The sequence below is a fragment of the Propithecus coquereli genome, unplaced genomic scaffold, assembly GCF_000956105.1.
Source record: "Propithecus coquereli isolate 6110/MARCELLA unplaced genomic scaffold, Pcoq_1.0 Scaffold1, whole genome shotgun sequence".
NCBI lineage: Eukaryota > Metazoa > Chordata > Mammalia > Primates > Indriidae > Propithecus > Propithecus coquereli.
Window position 1 is genome coordinate 5,903,830 of NW_012133857.1, and position 20,331 is coordinate 5,924,160.

The 20,331-nt window shown below is 46.4% G+C and overlaps 1 protein-coding gene across 1 annotated transcript in view; it reads left to right on the forward strand.

Annotated features, from left to right (window-relative positions):
• Positions 1 to 550: 550 nt before the first annotated feature.
• The window catches only part of TRAK1 (trafficking protein, kinesin binding 1), a 58,670-nt gene continuing 38,889 nt past the window's right edge, over positions 551 to 20,331 (forward strand). Inside the window, exons 1-2 of the mRNA XM_012653808.1 lie at positions 551 to 662; positions 15,479 to 15,555. Coding sequence (XP_012509262.1) covers positions 551 to 662; positions 15,479 to 15,555 — 189 coding nt within the window. The remainder of the gene's footprint in view (positions 663 to 15,478; positions 15,556 to 20,331) is intronic.

Below are 20,331 nucleotides of genomic sequence, written 5' to 3' on the forward strand. Positions count from 1 at the left end.
CTGCTTCTCAAGCACGCCACAGGAAATCTGTCATCTGAAGGCGTTGGGCATTGCTTTACCAGGGCACCTCCTCTGCTAGCACCCTACCTTTAGACAGGTGTACCTGCCTAAGGCTTGGTTGGTATCGCCCTGTGCAGTTGCTATGAAACTTCCAGGAAGCTACCATTCCTCATTGCTCCTTGGGGGAGAAAAAGTGGCGAGAATCTGGAGGCGAGAGCTTGCTGAGGTCCTGTACTTGCCTGCCGGGCTCCCCTCCAAATCGACTGCACCTGTCAGACATTCCTGCTCCACCAGGTACTTCTCCCCGCCCCATCCCTCCTCCAGGTTTGTGGGAGCCGCCCCCTTCCGGGTCCTCCCTGTGTGATGCTGGGCTGTGGCTTTATGCACACCCCTGCACTGCAGCTGAGCCAGGGCATGCCTGTGGCCCAGGCCAGGGCCCAGCGTGTGCCCCGTGGGCCCGGGCCCCCATGGCTCCTCCAGGCATGCAGGCCAGAGCTCCCTCGAGGATGGCCCCTTAGGGTGGTGTTTCAGTTTGGGGGTGACTTCAGCAATGTCCCTGAGAGACGTGGAAGGGGAAGAAGAATGTTTTGAATATGACTGCCAGGATGAAGAGAGGAAACCCACCCACGAGCAGTATGACACCTTGGACCTCTTGGAAGAGGGTAAATTCTGTACTTTGCTCAGATTTTATCCTTTTGTCGTTAGCGTCTAAGTAGGCTTTACTATTTTACTGATTTCATAGCATTCTTATTTTTTGATTGAGGTATGATTTAAAATACACAGATCGCATGTGAATGGCCTAAAGCCACCCTTGTAAGATGCCCAGCCAGAAAAGCAGCATTTCTAGCCCCACTGGAAGTACCCGGCCCCTTTCTAGTTTACCTAGGTCCCCAGAAGCCATTGTTCTGACTTCTGTCACCTTAGGTTTGTTTTGTCATTTCCTGATCTTTGTGCACAGAATCAAACAGTGTGTATTATTTTGTGTCTGGCTTCTGTTGCTTAAATAAGGTCTTTGAAATTCATCCATGTTGCTGCAAATATCAGTAATTGTTTTTTTTGTCTTTTTCCTTTGTGGCACTCCAGCATTCTGTTTTAAGAATTTCAGCTGTTTTCTTGAAACTGAATGGGTTTCGGTAAGTTAATGGACAAGAGACTGAGTCGTTATTAAGAAAAGCATGTTTTTGTGCTGGCAGTGTTTATTTTTTAAAAAATGATTAATCACTGATCTGAAATAAGGATTGTTTTTTAAACTTAGAAATATTTCAACGAGAAAAGCCCAAGGGCCGACATTGAAATCACCTGGGAGCCCACTGTTGGGCTCTCTCAGAGGGACGCCCCTTTGTGGGGGGGAAGGAGGATGTTAAGTAAAGATAGGCCCAGATGCCGGTGTGAGTTCCTAGAGGGGCTTCTGGGGCCTTCACCCACAGCCCAGAGAAAGGGACTTTTGAGGGTGATCAGGATGTTTGAACAGTGACTACATGGACGTTCCTTAGTTCTCTTGAGTAAAAGCAATCAGAATACGTTTTCCAAAGTCTGCTTCAGGATGGTCTGTTTTTACATCTTAGAATAACTTTTATTTTCAAAATTATTTATAATCTGAGAAAGAAATTACTTGGACAGCTAAAAATATATAGAAAAAATTAGCCGGGCATAGTGGCACATGCCTATAGTCCCAGCTACTTGGGAGGCTGAGGCAGGAGGATCGCTTGAGCCCAGGAGTTTGAGATTGCTGTGAGCTAGGCTGACGCCACGGCGCTCTAGCCCAGGTAACAGAGTGAGACCCTGTCTCAAAAAAAAAAAAAAAAAAGAAGTTATTTATGATCTGTTATATATTGAAAGTGTTTCTCTTTTGAAGTTACTGTCCTGAAAATGTTAATACTTCACCTCCAGGACAGCTAAAAATATTTTATTGGAGAAAGGGAAGAAACAGTGGGACAAGCTGGAGAGCAAGGGGCCCAGTGCTGAGGCCTGGAGCCTGGCTGGCGCCCTCCTGGCCCTCTCAGGAAGGAGACGGGAGGGAAGAGGAATGACAAGAGAAAGGCATCCATCTGCTCTTGTAGAACTAGGGCCAGCCCAGATTTAGCTGGATTAGCTTCCTGTCCCTTAAAGCAGAGCCGCTGCAAGTGCAGCCGGTGCCCGCATCACCTGGGAGCTTGCTGGAAATGCAGACTCTCAGGCCCCAGCCCAGACCCACTCAGTCAGATCTGCATGGTAGCAAGATCTCCAGATGACATGCGTGCATGTTAAAGTACGAGATGAGCCGCTGCCTTAAAGCATAACAAGATGATTTAAAAAACCAGTCATTGAAACTTATGATTCTAAATTAAAGGCATACAGTATTCGGGAGCAATATTATATATCCTAATCAAGAGAAGAAAAGCATCGTGCACTGTTCATATGTGAAATATATATATATATATATGAAGAGATGTGTGCATGTATACATACACACACACATATATATACTCTCCATATATTTTGTTGACCCAATGAAATAACAGGCACTAGAACTTAGAGAAATCAAGGTTAGATTTATTCTTTTTTTTTTTTTTTTAAGACAGAGTCTTGCTTTGTTGTCCGGGCTAGAGTGCCCTGGCATCAGCCTAGCTCACAGCAACCTCAAACTCCTGGGCTCAAGCGATCCTCCTGCCTCAGCCTCCCAAGTAGCTGGGACTACAGGCATGCACCACCATGCCCGGCTAATTTTTTCTATATATTTTTAGTTGTCCAGCTAATTTGTTTTTAATTTTTTTTTAGTAGAGACGAGGTCTCGCTCTTGCTCAGGCTGGCCTTGAACTCCTGAACTCAAACGATCCGCCCGCGTCGGCCTCCCAGAAGGTTACATTTATTCTGAGCCAAGTTTGAGGACTTAAGCCCGGGGACACAGACGCAGTACAGACTGAGAATATGTCCTAGAGTAGGTTGCATGAGGCACAGTATATATATATTTTCCAACAGGGGTGTGCGTGTGGCACAGAAGGTGGGAGAAGCAGGTAGTGAGGCAACAGCTACATTCTCGTGGTTCTGACTGGTGCTCAGTGGTGCTGAGTGTAAGATAAGGTAAATATGCAGTTGAGTGGGGAGGGAGAAAATTTTGGTGTCTTAGGTCTGGTGGAGGGTGACTGATTCCATCTGTCTTTGTTCTGCATCTGATACACAGGTTTATGACCAGTACCTGTCAGTGAGATATTTAGCAAACTCCAGTTACATAGGCAAGAGGTCAGCTTTGGGGCCCAGGTTTCATTCCCTGTGTGCCTGACAGCAGCCATCATGGGCTACTGTTAAAATTTTCTTGTGAATTTTCCTTTTTCTGATTTTTATGTGTATGTATGTATATATATATATATGAACTTTTTTAAAAACTGAGAGCCAGATGATGGTAGCAAATGTTTATTATGCACTAACTATGTGCCAGGCACCGTTTTATTATTATAATAAGTACTTTATGTGGATTCATGCCTTGAATCCTTATTAAAACACTCATATGAGTTAAAGTACTGTTGTAGTTTCCATTTGATAGGGTTATAGGAGGAAACGTAAGTAACTCATTTAAAGTCGCACAGCTAGTAAGCGGTCCCAACTATTCACAGTGGCTCTAGAGCACTCTGTTCTCACACTGTCAGGCTAGCAGCTCTCAAAGTGGAGTCCCTGACCAGCAGTGTCGCATCACCTGGGAGCTTGTTAGAAATGCACATTCTTCGCCCCACCCCAGACCTGCCGAATCACAAACTCTGGGTTTTAACACGTCTCTGGGTGATTCTGGTGCACATTGTCCCGTGCTGATCACATCTCATAGATAGCAGTGTCTCTGCCTGTGGTAGCACTCGGGAGGGGACCCTGCCCCGTCGTTGCCATCTTATGATAGACAATTACTGTACATTGTCTTCTTTTCTTGTTTGTTCCCATCCAGTTTGCCCCCTTCCTCCAGTAATATGTTTGGCGGCCTTGTAGGTGAAGCGTTAACAATATTTTCAGGACAGTAACCTCAAAACACTTTATTATCAACATGCTTCGTTTTCTTTGTAAAATAAAACCAACTCACTTTCAAGGTTTGCACCTGGCCTGAGCGAAGTTGGTGGTGCAGATCAGGAAGATAACAACTTGGAAGGTTTGGTTTTGTGGCCAGTTTTTCTGGAAACGTGTATCCCAGAGCAGGCTGGGCAGGACTCCGTGTTTCACTGTCACGGTCACACCACCTTGTCTTGAGTTCACAGGATGCAAGTGCCACATGTGGAAGACAAGTGCTCTTTGAGTAGGGGACATATGTGCGGGGACTTGGGTCTAACTGTGTTACCCGGATTCTGAGGTGGTTTTCTACATGGTCTAAAAGAGGTGTTTTTTTGTTGAAAACTGCAGGACACAACTATTATAGTATTTGAGTTGCTTTGATAGTTATGGATATAGGATACATCTGTTGTCCTTTCCTGGTCACCTTGTGGAGTGCTGGGCCCTTTCTAATGTTAGCCATTTAATCTTCAAAACAGCCTTTGAGATGAACATTATGCCCATGTGGCCATCAAAGCACCTGAGGCTCTGATAAGTTGGCTTTGTGCAGAGTCCCCCACCTGGAAGCACAGGGCATGCGTGGGGTCTGCCTTCCTTCCACCACACCCCAGGCCCAAGCTGATAGAGTTCTAGGCCCTTCCCAGGTGTTATCTCATTTAATTCTTTTAACCCCTGAGGTGGGTGCTCCTGGGAGACCAGGCAGCAGGAGAGGCAGCTTTGCTCTCACTGTCTTTCCAGGGAGAGGAAACGTTTGGGCTGTGTGTTTTCTGGCCACTGAAAACTTGCACAGTGCAGGCCGGACATGGTGGCTCACGAGACTAATCCTAGCACTCTGGGAGGCCGAGGCGGGAGGATCGCTTGAGGTCAGGAGTTTGAGAACAGCCTCAGCAAGAGCGAGACCCCATCTCTACTAAAAATAGAAAGAAATTAGCTGGACAACTAAAAATATATAGAAAAAATTAGCTGGGCATGGTGATACATGTCTGTAGTCCCAGCTACTTGGGAGGCTGAGGCAGGAGGATCGCTTGAGCCCAGGAGTTTGAGGTTGCTGTGAGCTAGGCTGACGCCACAGGACTCTAGCCCAGGCAACAGAGCAAGACTCTGTCTCAAAAAAAAAAAAAAAAAAAACTTGCACAGTGCAGAAAACAAAATTGATCTCAGGTGCTGAGTGGAGTTCTTGGAGGAGGGCTCTGTTTGCTTTCCTTTCCTCAAGCCTCTCTCCTCATGATAAGGTCAAGTAATGGGTCATTGTCCCTCTCTGTGCCTGAGCAGCTGCACCGGCATGAGGAAAATACTGGTGAAAAGGGAAGTTTCTGGTCATCAGTTCATTGTGGGTTGTTGCATGGCAGATTCCCATTGTTTTCACAAGGAAGTGCTTTAAGAAGCCTGACTTCCTAATTTCTTCTCACCTGGGCATTTCCAAGGCTATTACCCATTCGCAAGATGAGTCATTAAATTTCTGGCAAGTGTCACTCAGGATTGCTCAGGAGATGGCGGGATTTGGAAAGAGCATGTGGAATGGTCTGGAGTCTGAATGCTTTCATTAGCAGGTGTAGGTTCCCCGAGGTCACAGGCTTACAGGAAAGCGTGCATCCCTCTGTAGGGGTGGCTTTAAGAGTATGTGAGCAGACAGCATCAGTCTTTTGCACAAAGGCAGTTTTCAGGTGTTGAGCACTAACCAGAAATCTGGCAAAACAAAAATGAAAAAAATGCCAGTTGGTGGTAGGAACCCAGAGCCTCCCATGTGTCTGTCCAGTGGCTGCACCTGCTGGCCACCTAAGTTCTCCAGTTGGTTCCCAGGCAATCTGGAGAAGCAGCACAAATAGAGCACATTCCTCCATCTCAAGAGGGCATTCCTGGGCTGCAGGGGATGGGCTGGGCCCAGTGGGAAATGACTGGTCCTGGTGTGCTGAGTCCCCATTTGACTGATGAGCAGTAAAATGAAGCCAGAGCTGTCATGCTTCAGGCCTCTGCAGGCTGCAGAGTGGGAATGTCAGCCCCAGAGAAGGGTCCTGGGTCCTGGTGTCTGTGTTAATACAGTGTGACCAGTGGCACTCAAGGGCACTGTACATGACTGTTCCGCCAGGTCATGGATGAGGGAGGAGATGGCGGCGGCTTATCAGCACCCACTGCAGCACAGTTACAAAGGTCTCTTTGCTCATGGCTTTCCTTGTCCTGGTCTCCACTTGGGGTTTGGTTCTAAGTATGTGTGGCTGCCACACCTGAACCTCCTGTAATGTCATTTGCTGTGGGCGGTTCTCCTAATGGAGCTGGGGTACCAGCATCACCCCAAGGCTGGCCACAGGCAAAGCTCCCTCACATCTGTAACTCGGGCCCTTTTGCTGCTCTCCCCACGTCTGGCATCACCCCCCCTTCTTGTGTCTGAACTTGCCAGCAGCATCTCTCACCTGGCACTTTCTGCTTGCTCCTCTGTATTATGCTAATTTATGCATGCATCTTACCTTCTTAACTAGGTCAACAATTCCTTAAGGGTAGGATTCATTTACTTACCCAACAGAAATTAAGAGTCCAACTTGGGGGTCAAACAGTTGAGGCCCTCCTGTAATAGCTCTGTGACCTTGGGCAGTTTCTTCCTGCCTAATATGGGACAATAGTCATACTTTCCTCATGGATGTAAACATTAAAAGAGTTGATGTACACAAAGCACTTAGAGTGCCAGGCACCTGGTGAGTGCTCAAGAGTGAGCCATTGGTTATCACCTCATTAAATGTCTTGGTGATAAAAGATCGCTGTGGATAAACACTGGGTGTTCCATTCTGGGGTGGGGTGAACGATTACAGCACGCAGCAAACCTGGTTCAAGTCCACGGTTATGTCTCGCCTGACCTTGGCCTGGCCACTTGGCCTCTCCCTCTGGTTTGTTAAATGGGGATCATATTTGTGTTGCAGGGTTGTCCCAGGTTTTAACTGAAATAATATTTGTAAAATGCCATGGGAGAGGTTGGCATGTTTGAGTCTTAAATAACTTGCTTTGGCGCCCTGCTCTCAGCCTACTGAGACAAGGGAAAGGGAGCCAGTAAGAATAGTCACACGACAGCTTCAGTTAATAATGACACTGATGAGCGGCAAAGTGAAGCCGGAGCAGAGACCCTGGGAAGTGACACCTCACTCCCACCCCCCAGGGCAGAGATGGGCACCACGCAGACGTGGGTAATGGCCATATGGACTGCTGATCGTAGTGGGCCTGGCTCTGGGCTGGCCTCTGCCCCTGCTGCTGCCCCAGAGACCTTCATCTGAAAGCTGGGGTACCCAGCGCCTCCCCGGCAGGAGGAGCGGTAGCAGGCTGCCCATTTGCTTCCAGCCTAGGAGCACAGCCGCTTAGTTGATGCCTTCTTGTTAATGCATCTGTCTTAGCAGCTTCTTAGTCCTGTGAGGGCTTTTTTTTGCAGAGCCTTGGGGCCAGAGACAGGACTCACCAGAACACACGCTCACCTTGGGGTCATGAGATATACACCAGGGCTTTTATGTTTTCACCCCTCTCTGGGGTTTTGGTTAGAAATGAGCTGTTCTTTGCAAATAAAACAGATTTTTCCATTTTTTTAAGGATCAACTGTATGTGTGGCCCAAAATGAGTAAGACTCAGCTGCCGTCATGTGACTTAAACAGGCCTGGCAGGAAGAGAGACTTGTAAGCATTTGTTAGGTTTGTTCTGGCTGCCCTGCTGTAGCCATTTTTGACGTGAAGACATTTGGATGAGAATAAAATGAAACTGTGCTGCCTTTTTTGTTTTGTTTTAATTGTAGAGAAGTGAGCATTATTTTTTATTACCAGGTACGGTGGGCCCTCACCCTATCCCAGTGTCCACGTCGAGGTCTGCATCAACATAGTCATGTTTTGTTTTGCTTTGCTTTGTTTTTAAAACCAAGTATTGTGTGTCTTATAGGACTTAGTAGTTAATTCACTAGGACTAGTCAGTGAAGGCCAAGTTATGTTGAAGATAAATCTTGAGGGACAACAGCAAAGTGAGAGACTTGGCTGAGCCTCCAAGGAAGTGGCTGTAACTTGGGAGCACAGAAGAGGAGAGAGTTGGGGAGAGAGTTCAAAGTCAAGCTCTTCTTAAAAATTGGGCAGAGATGGCTCTCAGGTATAGATGTATCGTGAAGTGCTGTCTACCATCTGACTAAATTTTAATGACAATTCTCTAATTAAAAATAGTCTATATGGGACAGGATTAGCACCTTTATGTGCTCTCCATTGGTGCTGATTTCTCAGTGGGCGATTTGCCATTCCTAAACAATTTCGTTGGCTGACTACACCGTCGTAGCCCAAGGAGGCTCAGTCAGGGGTTGAGATAATAAAAGAATGGCTGGAATATGGTGTGCTTCAGGGATGCTTGTTTGCATGTTATTTGGTCACTTAAAATACTGGCATACAATTTACATACTGTAAAATTCACCCATTTGACTGGACAACTCAATGATTTTTAGTAAATTCACTGAGTTGTGCAACCATGACCATAAAAGAGTTCTGGAACTTTACATACCCCCAGGGAGCTCCCTCCTGCCTGTGTACAGTTAACCCCTGTTTACACTTCCACTCCTAGGCAACCCCTAATCTTTTTATCTCCATAGTTTGCCTTCTGTGATTACTTTGTAGGAATAAAAACAGGAAATATGTGGTATTTTTGTGTCTGGTTTTTACTGAGCATAAGGAATTTGAGGCCTATCTCCGCTGTAGCATGTATTAATATTAGTAAGTACTTCATTTTTATGGCTGAATAACATTCCACTGTATGAATATACCACATTTTGTTTATTCATTCACCAATTGATGGGCATTTGTTTCCATTTTTGGGCCATAATGAATAATGCTATAAACACGTATATACAAGTTTATGTGTGGACATACATTTTCATTTCTCTTGGGTAGATACTTGGGAGACTTTAAAAAGTCTTTGTGACCTTAGGCAATTCATCGGACTTCTCGAAGTCTCAGTTTCCCTGTCCTATAGTGTGGGGATAAATGCGTCTAACTCACCAGCGCTGTGTCTGGCAGAGAGGGGCAGGCGTTGCTGCTGTAAGCTGAGTCACAGCAGCCATGTAAAGATGTCCCCCCATCAGAAGCGCTTTGCCACATTGGCCTGGTCTAGGTGTCTGGGCAGACTGTAAAAACTACAGATTTTACAGAAGTGGGCAGAAGAGGCGAGACTTAGATAGGCTGTCAGCCACGTGGATATACCTTCATCTTGCTGGGCCGTGGGAAGAGCAGGAAATTCCCAGATGGAGAAGTGGGAGAAAGTCCCTACAGAAGGAAATAGCAGGCACACAGTGCCAGGCCTGACACCTGAGAGTGGCGTCACTGGGTGTGGGTGAGCTACGGCGAAGAACGGGCTTGGGTGGTAGGTGAGGAGGCGGGAGGGGTGCGCTGGGGCCAGGCAGGGATGGTCCCTGTATGTCCCATGTGTGGAGGCTGCTGCTTGTAGGAAGTGGCAGAGCTGGGAAGATTGTTAAGTAGAGCAGGGGCTGATTAATTCAAAAGCACGTAGACAAAGCTTTAAGGGACATCTGTTCTGTAATAGCTAGAAACTTGGCGTGAGTAGTGACTTATTTAGAATTTTACGGGAAGCTTTTCAGCTGTGGCTCCCAGGTTGCGAACCTCCACTCCCTGCCCCTGTGAACAGGGCAGACAGTAAGTATTTGTTAAGTTTACTTCCTGGAGGATCAGGGGCCAGATGTAGTGATGCTTTTTCTTCCTGGCAGCTGCTGCTGCTGGTCAGAAGTGGGAGAGGGGCAGTCCACTGGTTTGTGGACCATTCTTTTCTCCGACACCCAAGTACCAGCTCTGCGTCAACTGGAAGTATCAGAATTGCTAGGGGTATGTGTCTATTTTGGAAGTTTATTCAGTTTGCTTCTAGATTTTATAATAAAAATTATAGAAAATAAAATCTGACTTCTTAAAAAACTGATGCTAAGATACAGCAGATAGGAGGAAAAATTATTGGGGGGGAGATGGAGCTCAGGTTCTTAAAAAAAAAATTGAAAAACACTGTTTTAATTAAATGACCTATACGTAAGACAGAATGCAAACAGCCCAAAATACAAATGTAATAGGAAGTCCTGAATATCTTCTCTCTATTCGGGGATGTTGGCTACTTGTCTTTGAGTGATAAGGAAACAGTGTCTTCTTGAGGATTTGGGATATTTTTAGTTTTATATACACATACACACATGTATGCGTAAAATATTTATTCACCCTAGAGATATGTAAAGCTGACATTAATGGGGAGAAATGTAATCAGAATTAGATCAAGAAGTGATGAGAGCTGTTTGTTCTAACAACTTTATGGGAATCTTTCCACCAAAATACATGAATGAGAAGCGAGGTCTTGCAGCTGTAGTTCCTTAAAGAAGGATAAGGCCAAAATGTCAAGGAAGCTCTTCAAGCCTGTTAATGTGATATATAGCAAGGAGATACAGGGTTCCTTGTGGAGGACAGGTTGCCGTGATGGAACTGTGGAGGTCCCTGCCACCCACCCCACCAGCCAGGCCCCTGGGTCCTGCCTCCTGGATGGGTCTCAGACCTTACCTGCTCCAGCCCCACCTCAACCTGAACTTTGCGCCTACCCTCCTCTCCCACCCTCGCCACAGGGCTCATTCGCAAGGAAGCCCATGTCCAACCTGTCAAGATCAAAAAACCCCAGCGCCACACCACTGTTGTGTCTTCCTCTGTGGGGTCTCTCTCAGGGCCCTCTCAGTCACAGTCATTCCCAAGCCTCCCACTGGCCGCATCTCCTTGGCATCTCATATTTATGAACGGGAGCTGGAAAATGTATACCAACGTTTATTTTATTTATTTACTTATTTTTGGCTTATCAACAACAGACATTTATTTCTTACAATTCTGGAGGCTGGAAGTCCAAGATGGAGGCACCGGCATGGTTAGGTTCTGGTGAGGGCTGCAGGTGGCTGACTTCTCCTTGTATCCTCACGTGGTGAAAAGAGCAGCATTTATTCTTAAAATTGTTTTGGACATGGTTTAATTTGCATAAGAGTTGCATCACTGATCTCCAGATGCAGGCACCCTACCTCTGTCACCCCAGTTAGCTGTGACAGCCCAGTCACGTGTCTGCCTCTCTCTGGTCAGTTCATTCGAATTTGACTTCATGATTCCTTACTTTACCTACCATCCAAGAGTGAGAACTTGATTCTCCTCTCATCTCAAAGTGGATTCTCCCAAACCAAAATTTCACACCTACAGCTCCTGGGAGGGTGTTTCTGTCAGGTGGGTCTCCTGCCACCTCAGGTTGTGGGCAGACTCTGCCTGGCACGTTATTCCACAGTGATACCAGTGACTGTCCCGATGCCAGAGGTCTCACAGGGCAGCCCCATCTTGCTCCTGACCTTCCGCCTCACATGTCCATCTTGAAGGGGGACATCGCTCTTGTCCCCATTGTCCCAGTGAGAAGCCCAGATCCTATACTTTTTGATTTACCTCCCACTCAGTCTTATCTCTTAAATCTCCAGAAAAGGGTCCCCTTCTTGCCATCCTGCTGCCACCCAGGATCTCCCTGGACTCCAGCAGCCTCGATGCTGGGCACTCCGAGTTGCCTTGCACCCGCCCCCTCCACCGTTTCCCCAAACTCCCCCCTTGAAAGCCTCCAGTGGCTTTCCAGGCCTCAACCCCCTTGGGCACCTCCGCCAGGCTGCCCTGCTTTCTGTGCGCCCCGGGAGGGCAGGTGTCCTGTTTTGTTCAGTACAGAGCCTGGTGCGGGATAATGGTGGTGGTTTAGTGTTAGTTTGATAGTGCCAGAGGTACAGGGTGTGTACTATATTACTTTGCCATAGTAGGTAGACAGGTTACATTTAACGTCTTTTTCTAGGAGTTGGACCATAATTTTCTCATATTGAGTTATTGTAGAGGTTTATGGCTACTCCTTTACTTTTTATTTCCTGACACATTTTTGGGCGGAAGTGATTTATTTGGTAGTGCTCTCTGGGTTGGAAATGGAACTTCTATTTGAAATACTATTCCTGTGGGAGCGAAACTTGACCACAGTTTATTGTAGATTTAGTGTCTAGAAAGTCGGTAATACTTGGCCTTCCTTATCTTATTTTTAAAGGCGTGGTTTGTTACTTTCCCACCCACACTGGTCGCACTCCTGCCCCTCGTTCCTTGGAAGAGGAAAGCCGAGACGCCGCGGTTCATTGACGGCCGTGCGGGGCCTCCTGGCTTGATAGAGTCTCCTTTGAAAAGCTGGGCCTCAGAGCCTGAGGTCAGGGTTCGTGCTTTCCCCACACCACCAGTGCTTCTCGCTGTTTACACGCTTCCTAAACACCGACGGTTTGTGCCAGCCCTCGCCTTGGCCTCGTGTCCTTCGTGGCTGTTGTAGTCCAGGAGCCAGCCTGGCCTAGGTGCAGCCCCTGCGCGGCAGCCTCATTCTCTGAGACCTTAGTGGGGTCCTTAATGTCAGATTCTTAACATCTCAGGGCCTCAGTGTTCTCATCTGTGGAGCAGTCGTTGTAACAGCGCCTGCCCTGCACGGTTGTTGCGATTAAATGAGGAAGCTGATCCAACCTCTTGACAAGTGGGGGCACTGTAAATGCTGGCCGCTGCCTCTGCTGGGAGTCTGTTCTTATTTTGAAATTTGCTACTTGCTAGCTTTGTGACGTTGGGTGAGTTATTTAGCCTTTTTGGGCCTTGATAATGGGTGTTAATGTGAGTGCCTAGCCCCATAGTAGCACTCTGAGGATGACATGAAATAATCCATACAGAGGGCTTGATCGGTGCCTGCACCTGGCCATAGTAAATGTGCTCAGTAAAGGTCTTCTGCTGTTAGCAGTTTCTTTTTTTTTTTTTTTTTTTTTTTTGAGACAGAGTCTCACTTTGTTGCCTGGGCTAGAGTGAGTGCCGTGGCGTCAGCCTAGCTCACAGCAACCTCAAACTCCTGGGCTCAAGCGATCCTCCTGCCTCAGCCTCCCGAGTAGCTGGGACTACAGGCATGTGCCACCATGCCCGGCTAATTTTTTCTATATATTTTTAGCTGTCCAATTAATTTCTTTCTATTTTTGGTAGAGACAGGGTCTCGCTCTTGCCCAGGCTGGTCTTGAACTCCTGAGCTCAAACAATCCGCCCACCTCGGCCTCCCAGAGTGCTAGGATTACAGGCGTGAGCCACCGCGCCCGGCCAGCAGTTTCTTTTAAAGTAAGTCCTGGGAGGATCCCAGGACCCTATTTTGTAATCAACTGCAGATTTTCTGAAAAATATTTTAAGTAATTTTTTCCCCATCAGTGCACGGTCATTATAGAATTTTTTTTTTCAAAGAAGCACAAAAAGTTAAAATTTGTGATCCGATCCAATGTCAATACTTTTGTAGCTATCCTAGTGTTTTTCTGTGTGCTATAAATCTATACATTTCTTTCCCCTGCCCCCAAATTGGGATTATGTGTATTTTTAAAAACATAACTGGAATAATCACTTGCATAGCTTGAGGTAGACAATAGTTTTTCATTTATGCCTCCGACTTGTGTAGTTAGGTTTAGTCAAAGGCCCTGGGATTTATGGGAGGTTCTTGCACCCCTCTGTACCCTGAGCTGCAGCTGTCCTGTCTTGGGGACATGAAAGGGCACACCAGACCTCCTGTCTCTATGTGCATGGTGACGATGTCACTATGCTGGAAAGACCATTGGTCCAGGTGTGCGTTTTATTAGGTTCAATTGTTAAAGTATTTTAAAGCTTTTTAAAATTAGATTTACAAAAGGGCAACACTAGGGATCTTTGTGATGGTGGATACATGAACCTACGTAGGTGATAAAACTGACTAGTAGTTTTAGGAGAGCAGAGCAATGTTAGCAGGCCCTCAAGTCACATCACAGGTTTAAACACAGAGGCCATTTAGCTGAGGTGGTCTGTTTCCTGGTGTATTCAGGGGTATGGATGCTTTCTAGCCATGTACTAGCTGGAGGGCTTCAAGGTCTTTATCTGCACTCTTGCAGAACATCAGAGCTGTGCAGGGGGGAAACTCACTCCTGTCGGTGTCACAGGAATCTTCACTTAAAGACTTGTCATGACCTTGAGCTGATGAATGAACTAAGAGCAACTTGAGCTGGACTCCGTCTGCATCAAATTAGATTCCTGTTTAAACCCACCCTGATAAGTCTCCCTTGCCTTTGCCTCACTGGCAGTTCTGTCTGAGGCAGCACGTTTCCCTCCCTCCTATCGGATCCTGCAAGAAAGGCTGGGTGGAGGGTCTGTCTCCCGGCTCTGATGGCGCCGTGTTGCTAGGGTTTCAGATTTAGAACCAGATTTCAGGTCTCCTCCTTAAGCTAGAAAATCATTCCAGTAGATCCAATTTCTCTGAGCTCACTCACTAGGATGATCTCTACTTGCATTTAATAAAATATTTAAAGACCTATTGAATTCCAGTGCTGTTTGCTGTTAGTAATGCTACTGAGTTTGACTTAGTAATATACTTCAATTCCCAAATGCCTTGCATGGGCTCATCCTGAATGTGGGTCGAAAGCTTCTACTCTTAACAGAATTATTCTCTAGAGTCTTAGTTACAACGAAGTTATAATTTAGCCCCCAGAGTGACAGGTTTCAAACAACTTTATACTTTGGCTCTAAATCCATTTATATTCAGTCTTCTCCCCGTAGAATAAAACTCATGCTACTTTATTGGTGTTTATTGAACTGCAAATCAGTTCCTTGCCATTGATTTAAAATAACTCTGAAGTTTCTATGATTTTTTTTTTTTTTTAAAGCAGATTAAAGCCTTTTGTTGCACACCCCTTTTCTCCAGCGGAAGGAGAACAAAAATCTATAGTCCTAGAGTGGCTTGCATACAACCTCTTAGGACCATGGTAAATTGTACGGGTAATGAAACACCACTGTGCTTGTGTGTGTGTGTGTGTGTGTGTGTGTGTGTGTGTGTGTGTGTGTGTATAGCAGCATTAGTAGTAGTCTTTTTGGTGTAGATTAAAAAAATGTCACCCTAGTTTTCATGGCGTGGAAACTGGTTGCATAGCCTTAGAATTTAGGCCATTTGGAGAGGAGGGGGCTGTGCCGTTATGACATCATCAGCTTAACACTGTTGTTTAATAATTATACCAAAGTCTGCTTTCTGAAGAACCCTGCTCTGTCTATGGGGTTGAGTGTGCGTGGGGGGGGGGGGTCCAGTCTCACAGGCCTGTCTGAGGATTCACACACGGTGGCTGTGCTCCTGACCCCACCCCGTCGCCTCACCCTCAGCACCACGATTAAACACGCATGTGCGAGCACACGCAGACACTCAATGTCAAGGCTTCTCAGGGATTAGAAGTCACTACCCTCTGGAAACTCATCTGGTCACTGGGACTAGAAAATGAAATCTGGTGGTGGTGAGTTGAACCCAGCAAAACCAAGGACCCTGTGTGCGTAATGTGCAGGCACAGCTTTAGCGCCGCTTTTTCAGATGGGTCATTTGTTTGGCAAGTTTGTGGCATCGGTGGTCTCATTGTCCTTTTTATTTCTTACAGTTCTATGTGCTGAAAGAGTTGGCCAGATGACTAAGACATATAATGACATAGATGCTGTTACTCGGCTTCTCGAGGAGGTAAGTGTCTCGGGGGAAGGCAAAAGGATTGTTCATAATTGATTTTAATCTATTTCGATCAAAGCATGCCTTACTGTCTGTTTCAGTGAAGAATCTCAGCAGTTGGGCCCTCTCAGGGTATAATTTAATGGTTTTATTTTTTGGACTACTAGCTGTGTAAGCCTTTGTCACTGTAAATTTTGTGCTGCAGGTATTTTAGGTTTTTAAAGGAATGTGTTAATGACACAAAATATAGTGGTATTTAAATACTTGCTAGAACACACAGTTTAAGATTTTAAAAACACTAAAATACATTTTAACAATATATTTTAAATGTCTCTAAAAAATGTCAGAAAAGTGTATCCTCCATTTCTTCTTCCTCATGTATTTTCAGTTTTTACTTACATCAAGTTGGCGGAATATTATGCAGTATCAGCATGGAAATAAGCAAAATAAGCAAGGCAAGAAAAATTTAGGAAAGTTGCTTAGGATTAGGTGAGCTGATTGCATTTTAGAGACTATGGTTTTCTCAACTTGTCAGCATTCTCTTGGGAGTTGAGAATTAAGGTGCTTTGAAGGCCTCTAGACACATGCGTGTGATGTGTGTATCTACATGCCTAGAGCAGGCCAGAGCACGGCAGGTTCTCAGTTTGTTGAATAAGTGCCCATCCTTGTACACCACCCTCACGACCAAACTGGGCTTTGAATAGACAGGTGCCGACTTCTCGACCCATGTTTCTTCTGCCCTAGAGTCTAGATGAGTTTGGGTCATATGACTGTTCATTACCGTCTTCCCCAGGAAGAGAGTAGAACAGCATGGGAGACACAGAAAACGTTTTTGCTACTGTTTTCGGCCAGTGGGAGGACAAGGTTGAAATACAGGACCTAGGCAGGAGCAGTGGGACCCAGGCTTTTTTGGGGGGCATTTTTTCACCATATTCATGTCTCCCCCTTCCTGTGTTTCTCCTTCTGCACACCCAGCATTCTCACACCTGCCTTGCAGCCCACTCCTGTCCGATCCCCAGAAGGGGAAATCGGGGATTTTGGGTGTGTGACAGGGTGTCAGGGAGGCATTTGGGAGCACAGGCCTTCTGCCTTTGGGTGGTGCTGCAGGCGCAGCCATGTTGATGGCGTCAGCCGCGGGGCAGGCTCGCTTGGCTGGCACCTCTGACTTTTGAAAATGGTTTATTGATGACTCCTTCCTGCTGTGTTCACTTCCCCCAACACTGCCACTGCTCTGCAGATCTTACAGAGTGTGTCCGGCATCCGCTCCTCACCCCACGTCCTCATCATGTCTTCCAAGAGAGGTCCTACATCCACACCTTTATTTTTATTCTGAGACCTCCACTCAAACTCCTGGAGCCTCAGCAGTGGGATTTTAGCTTCTCGCTGCTCTAATCTTCTTTGCAGCTGCCACCATCCCCAGCCCGCTGTGATCACTGTGCTGTCTCCCTGACGCTTGGCTCCTCTGTGTGGCATTTGAGGCCACCCTCTTGTACATGGCCCTGAATCCCCCTCCTACTCCCCACTGTCACCAGGACCTGCCTCCTGCTCTCCCACCCTTGGCCTTGTGTGCTGTTTGAGCACCTCGGTCCTTTCCTGCTGCTGAGTCTTGTCCTTCAGGATCCACCCAGGCAGGACCTTTGAAGCCAGCCTGGCCCGGCCGCAGGTGGTCTGTACCCTCACTGGGTGCAGGAGTCATCCTGAAGTCCTGTTTGTTTTGTTCATCCTGCTGGATTGATTAGAAGCTTTTCCAAAGCAGGGACCCTGTTGGATGTTTTGTTTTGTTTTGTTTTGGAGTCAGGGTCTTGCTCTGTTGCTGGGGCTAGAGTGCAGTGGTGGCATCATAGCTCACTACAGCCTCCAACTCCTAGGCTCAAGCAATCCTCCTGCCTCAGCCTCCCTAGTAGCTAGGACTATAGGCATGTGCCACCATGCTGAGCTAATTTTTTAAATTTTGGTACAGATAGGGTCTTGCTATGTTGCTCAGGCTAGTCTTGAAATCCTGGTCTCAAGCGATCCTCCTCCCTCAGCCTCCCAAAGTGCTGGGATTTCAGGCATGAGCCACCACACTCTGCTGCTGTTGGATGATTTCTTTCTCTTTTTTAACCTTGGAAATAATAGGCCTTTGATAAAATGTCTGCCTTTGTTGTCATGCTTATTATTAGAGGTAAAATTTTACTGAGAGCTGAGTGTTGTCCATGAGTCATCTCATTAATTCTACAGTAGCTCTCAGAAGTAGATACCACTGTTGCCCCTGTTTTACAATGAAGGACGAAAGATGCCCAAGATTACTTGGCAGCTTTCCAACCCAGGCCCTTAAACACAGACTCTGTTGCATTTGGCTGTTGTGTTTACTACTCTGGTTGGTCTTTGTTAATGTGGTTAGTTGCTTGTCAGTGGGACATTTTTACCTTGAAAACATGAACTGGGTAATGTTTTCTGTGGGAAGCTGCCTGCGTGAGTGTGCACTGCCTGCAGTTCCTGGCCGTGGCTGTGTCTGAGTGCGGGGCGACACCCCACAGGCCAAGACCCTTCTCTCTGCTTGTAGTGCAAGGACCCCTTCCAAAGGAGCTGAACTCTCGAGCCCTTTATGCAAATACAGGGTATCAAGAAATTACTTTTTCCCACAGTTAATTTCCTAAATGAGTGTTGCTATGTAAAGAGTATGGCCTCATCTTTTAAAAAAATTGAGTTGCTGGGAAAAAATATCAGTGGGGTGGATGGATTCTTCATGTTCTTTGTTGTGCCTTGTTTGTTTTATCTTTAAAGGGTCATCATGGCAATGGTGTGTTTACATCTCTGTGTCTCTGTGTATAGATTGCCATTCGGTTCCTTGTCCTGATAAGATTCATGCCTGAGTTACTGCCTTTCTTCAGAACTAGGCGTGTTTCCTGGTTGAAGTCTAACTGCCCCGGTCATGTGACAGTCGCACTGTGCTATGCTTTTTCTTGGCTTTGGCTCTGTTTCTTCTGTTCATTCCCTTTGGTTAGCGCGCCTGCCATGCACAGGCAGGCGGGGTGCTGGGAGATTTTGTGTGTCCCAAAGCACAGCCTTGGCCAGCGTGGAGAGTTTGCTTCTGGTTTTAAGTGGAAGAGGATGGTGTTGCTTGCCCTGGCTTGCTGCTGTTCGGAATGCACCTTTGGGCAAAGCTTGCCGCCTCCACAGTTACAGAGAGGGTGATTCCACTGGCCCCTTAGTCATGCTTTTTATCCGGAAATTGGTGAATGAGATGAGTCAGCCGCTAAGTGTAGGAAGTAGGCTGTTCTGATTCTCTAGTGGGTGTGTCGGCCTGTGTTCATTGGTGCGGTCTTTTTAAGCAAAGCATAGCCAGAAGATGGAGCGAGCAATTAGAATGAGCTCCACCTTGCCTCAGTTCCTGGGGAATAAAAGAACTAGTTCTTTTAATAGCTTGTTTCCAAGGCCCTAAATTATTTCTTTATAGTATCACATTCTCATTGCGGTTTAACCCAATGGTCATTGCCTAGCTGTTTTCTTGTTTTTAGAAGTAAATATTTATCCTATGTTGGCCAGTTGTGAGAAATGGGAGATTGTTTTCATTCTTATAATTGTCAGAGAGAAACCCAACCAACCTGTTGCCTTAGTAAAATTAGAAAAAAATTAGAGACACTATAATAACTTTTTTGTTTAATTTTTTAATTTCATCCATAAATATTCTTACCGTGACTTCTTGCTTTTTTTTTCCGGCAGTGTTCTTTATAATTACTTTAAAGATTAGGTTTCCTGTGTAGACCAGGGGAAGCTGGCCCTCAGCGTGGGGCAGGGAGAGGTGGGGAGGCCCTCGGTCTGGGGTTCGAGGTGTGCTAGTGTAGGGCACAAGGCTTCCTTGTTGAGCTCACTGCCCCACTTGTTTCTCTTCCCCTGCCTGTGTCCCATCCCTCTGGGGTTCTGGCCCTCCGTGTGCTGGAAGCCTTTCACATCCCCCAGGGGCTCTGGCAGTGCCTGCCTGACCCATCTTCATTCTACTTTGTGCTTGATTTGTTTGCATTGGAACGTGCGTACAGAATGTGGCTGAGGCATACAAAATGTCTGTGCTCGTTGGAACTTAGCAACTTGGAAGCACGAGGGCAATGCAGAACAGGTAGTCAGTGTTAGCTAAAAAAATCAACGAGGTTTATACTTTGGAAAAAGGAGAGCTTTGTTTCTCATAAAGGGTAGCAGACTATTGGGCAGCCATTCCAACAGATTGGGAAGCAGAGCCCTGGCCAGAGGCCACGCACTCTTGCTTCAAAGGACAGACAAAAGGAACAAGATTTTATACTGAGCAGGTGGTCAAATATACATATTCTGCAAGCTGTAGGAGGAGCCATGAATGTTTGTGAAGGGAAGTCGTGCCCATGTGTGACTGTGCTTTCTCTCTCCCATCCTGTCATGGCTGAGAACTCAGTTTTAAGGTGTTTCTTGGGTTCTCTTGGCTGGGAGGGGTCCATTCATTTAGCACAGGGCTTAGGATTTTAATTTGAATTCACATCAGGTAGTGAGCTGATGAGCATTAATTAAGCACCTGCTGGGTATTCAGTCTGAGAACTTGTTCCAGTAGAGAAATTGAATAGACTTCCGTGAGATTTGTGGCGGCCATACCTCCAGAGAGAAGCAGACCTTGGTAGTGCCGTTTTAACCAAGAGTGAGCCCCTCAAACCGCTTGGACTAGGTGCTAATTGTGAGTTGGGCCCTGGAGACTCAAATTCTGTGCAGGCTCTCGCACAGTTCTTTGAATCCTTTCCTCAAGATACCAAGTAAACACAACTGTTGAGTCTAGGAAGTGACAGAGGGCCA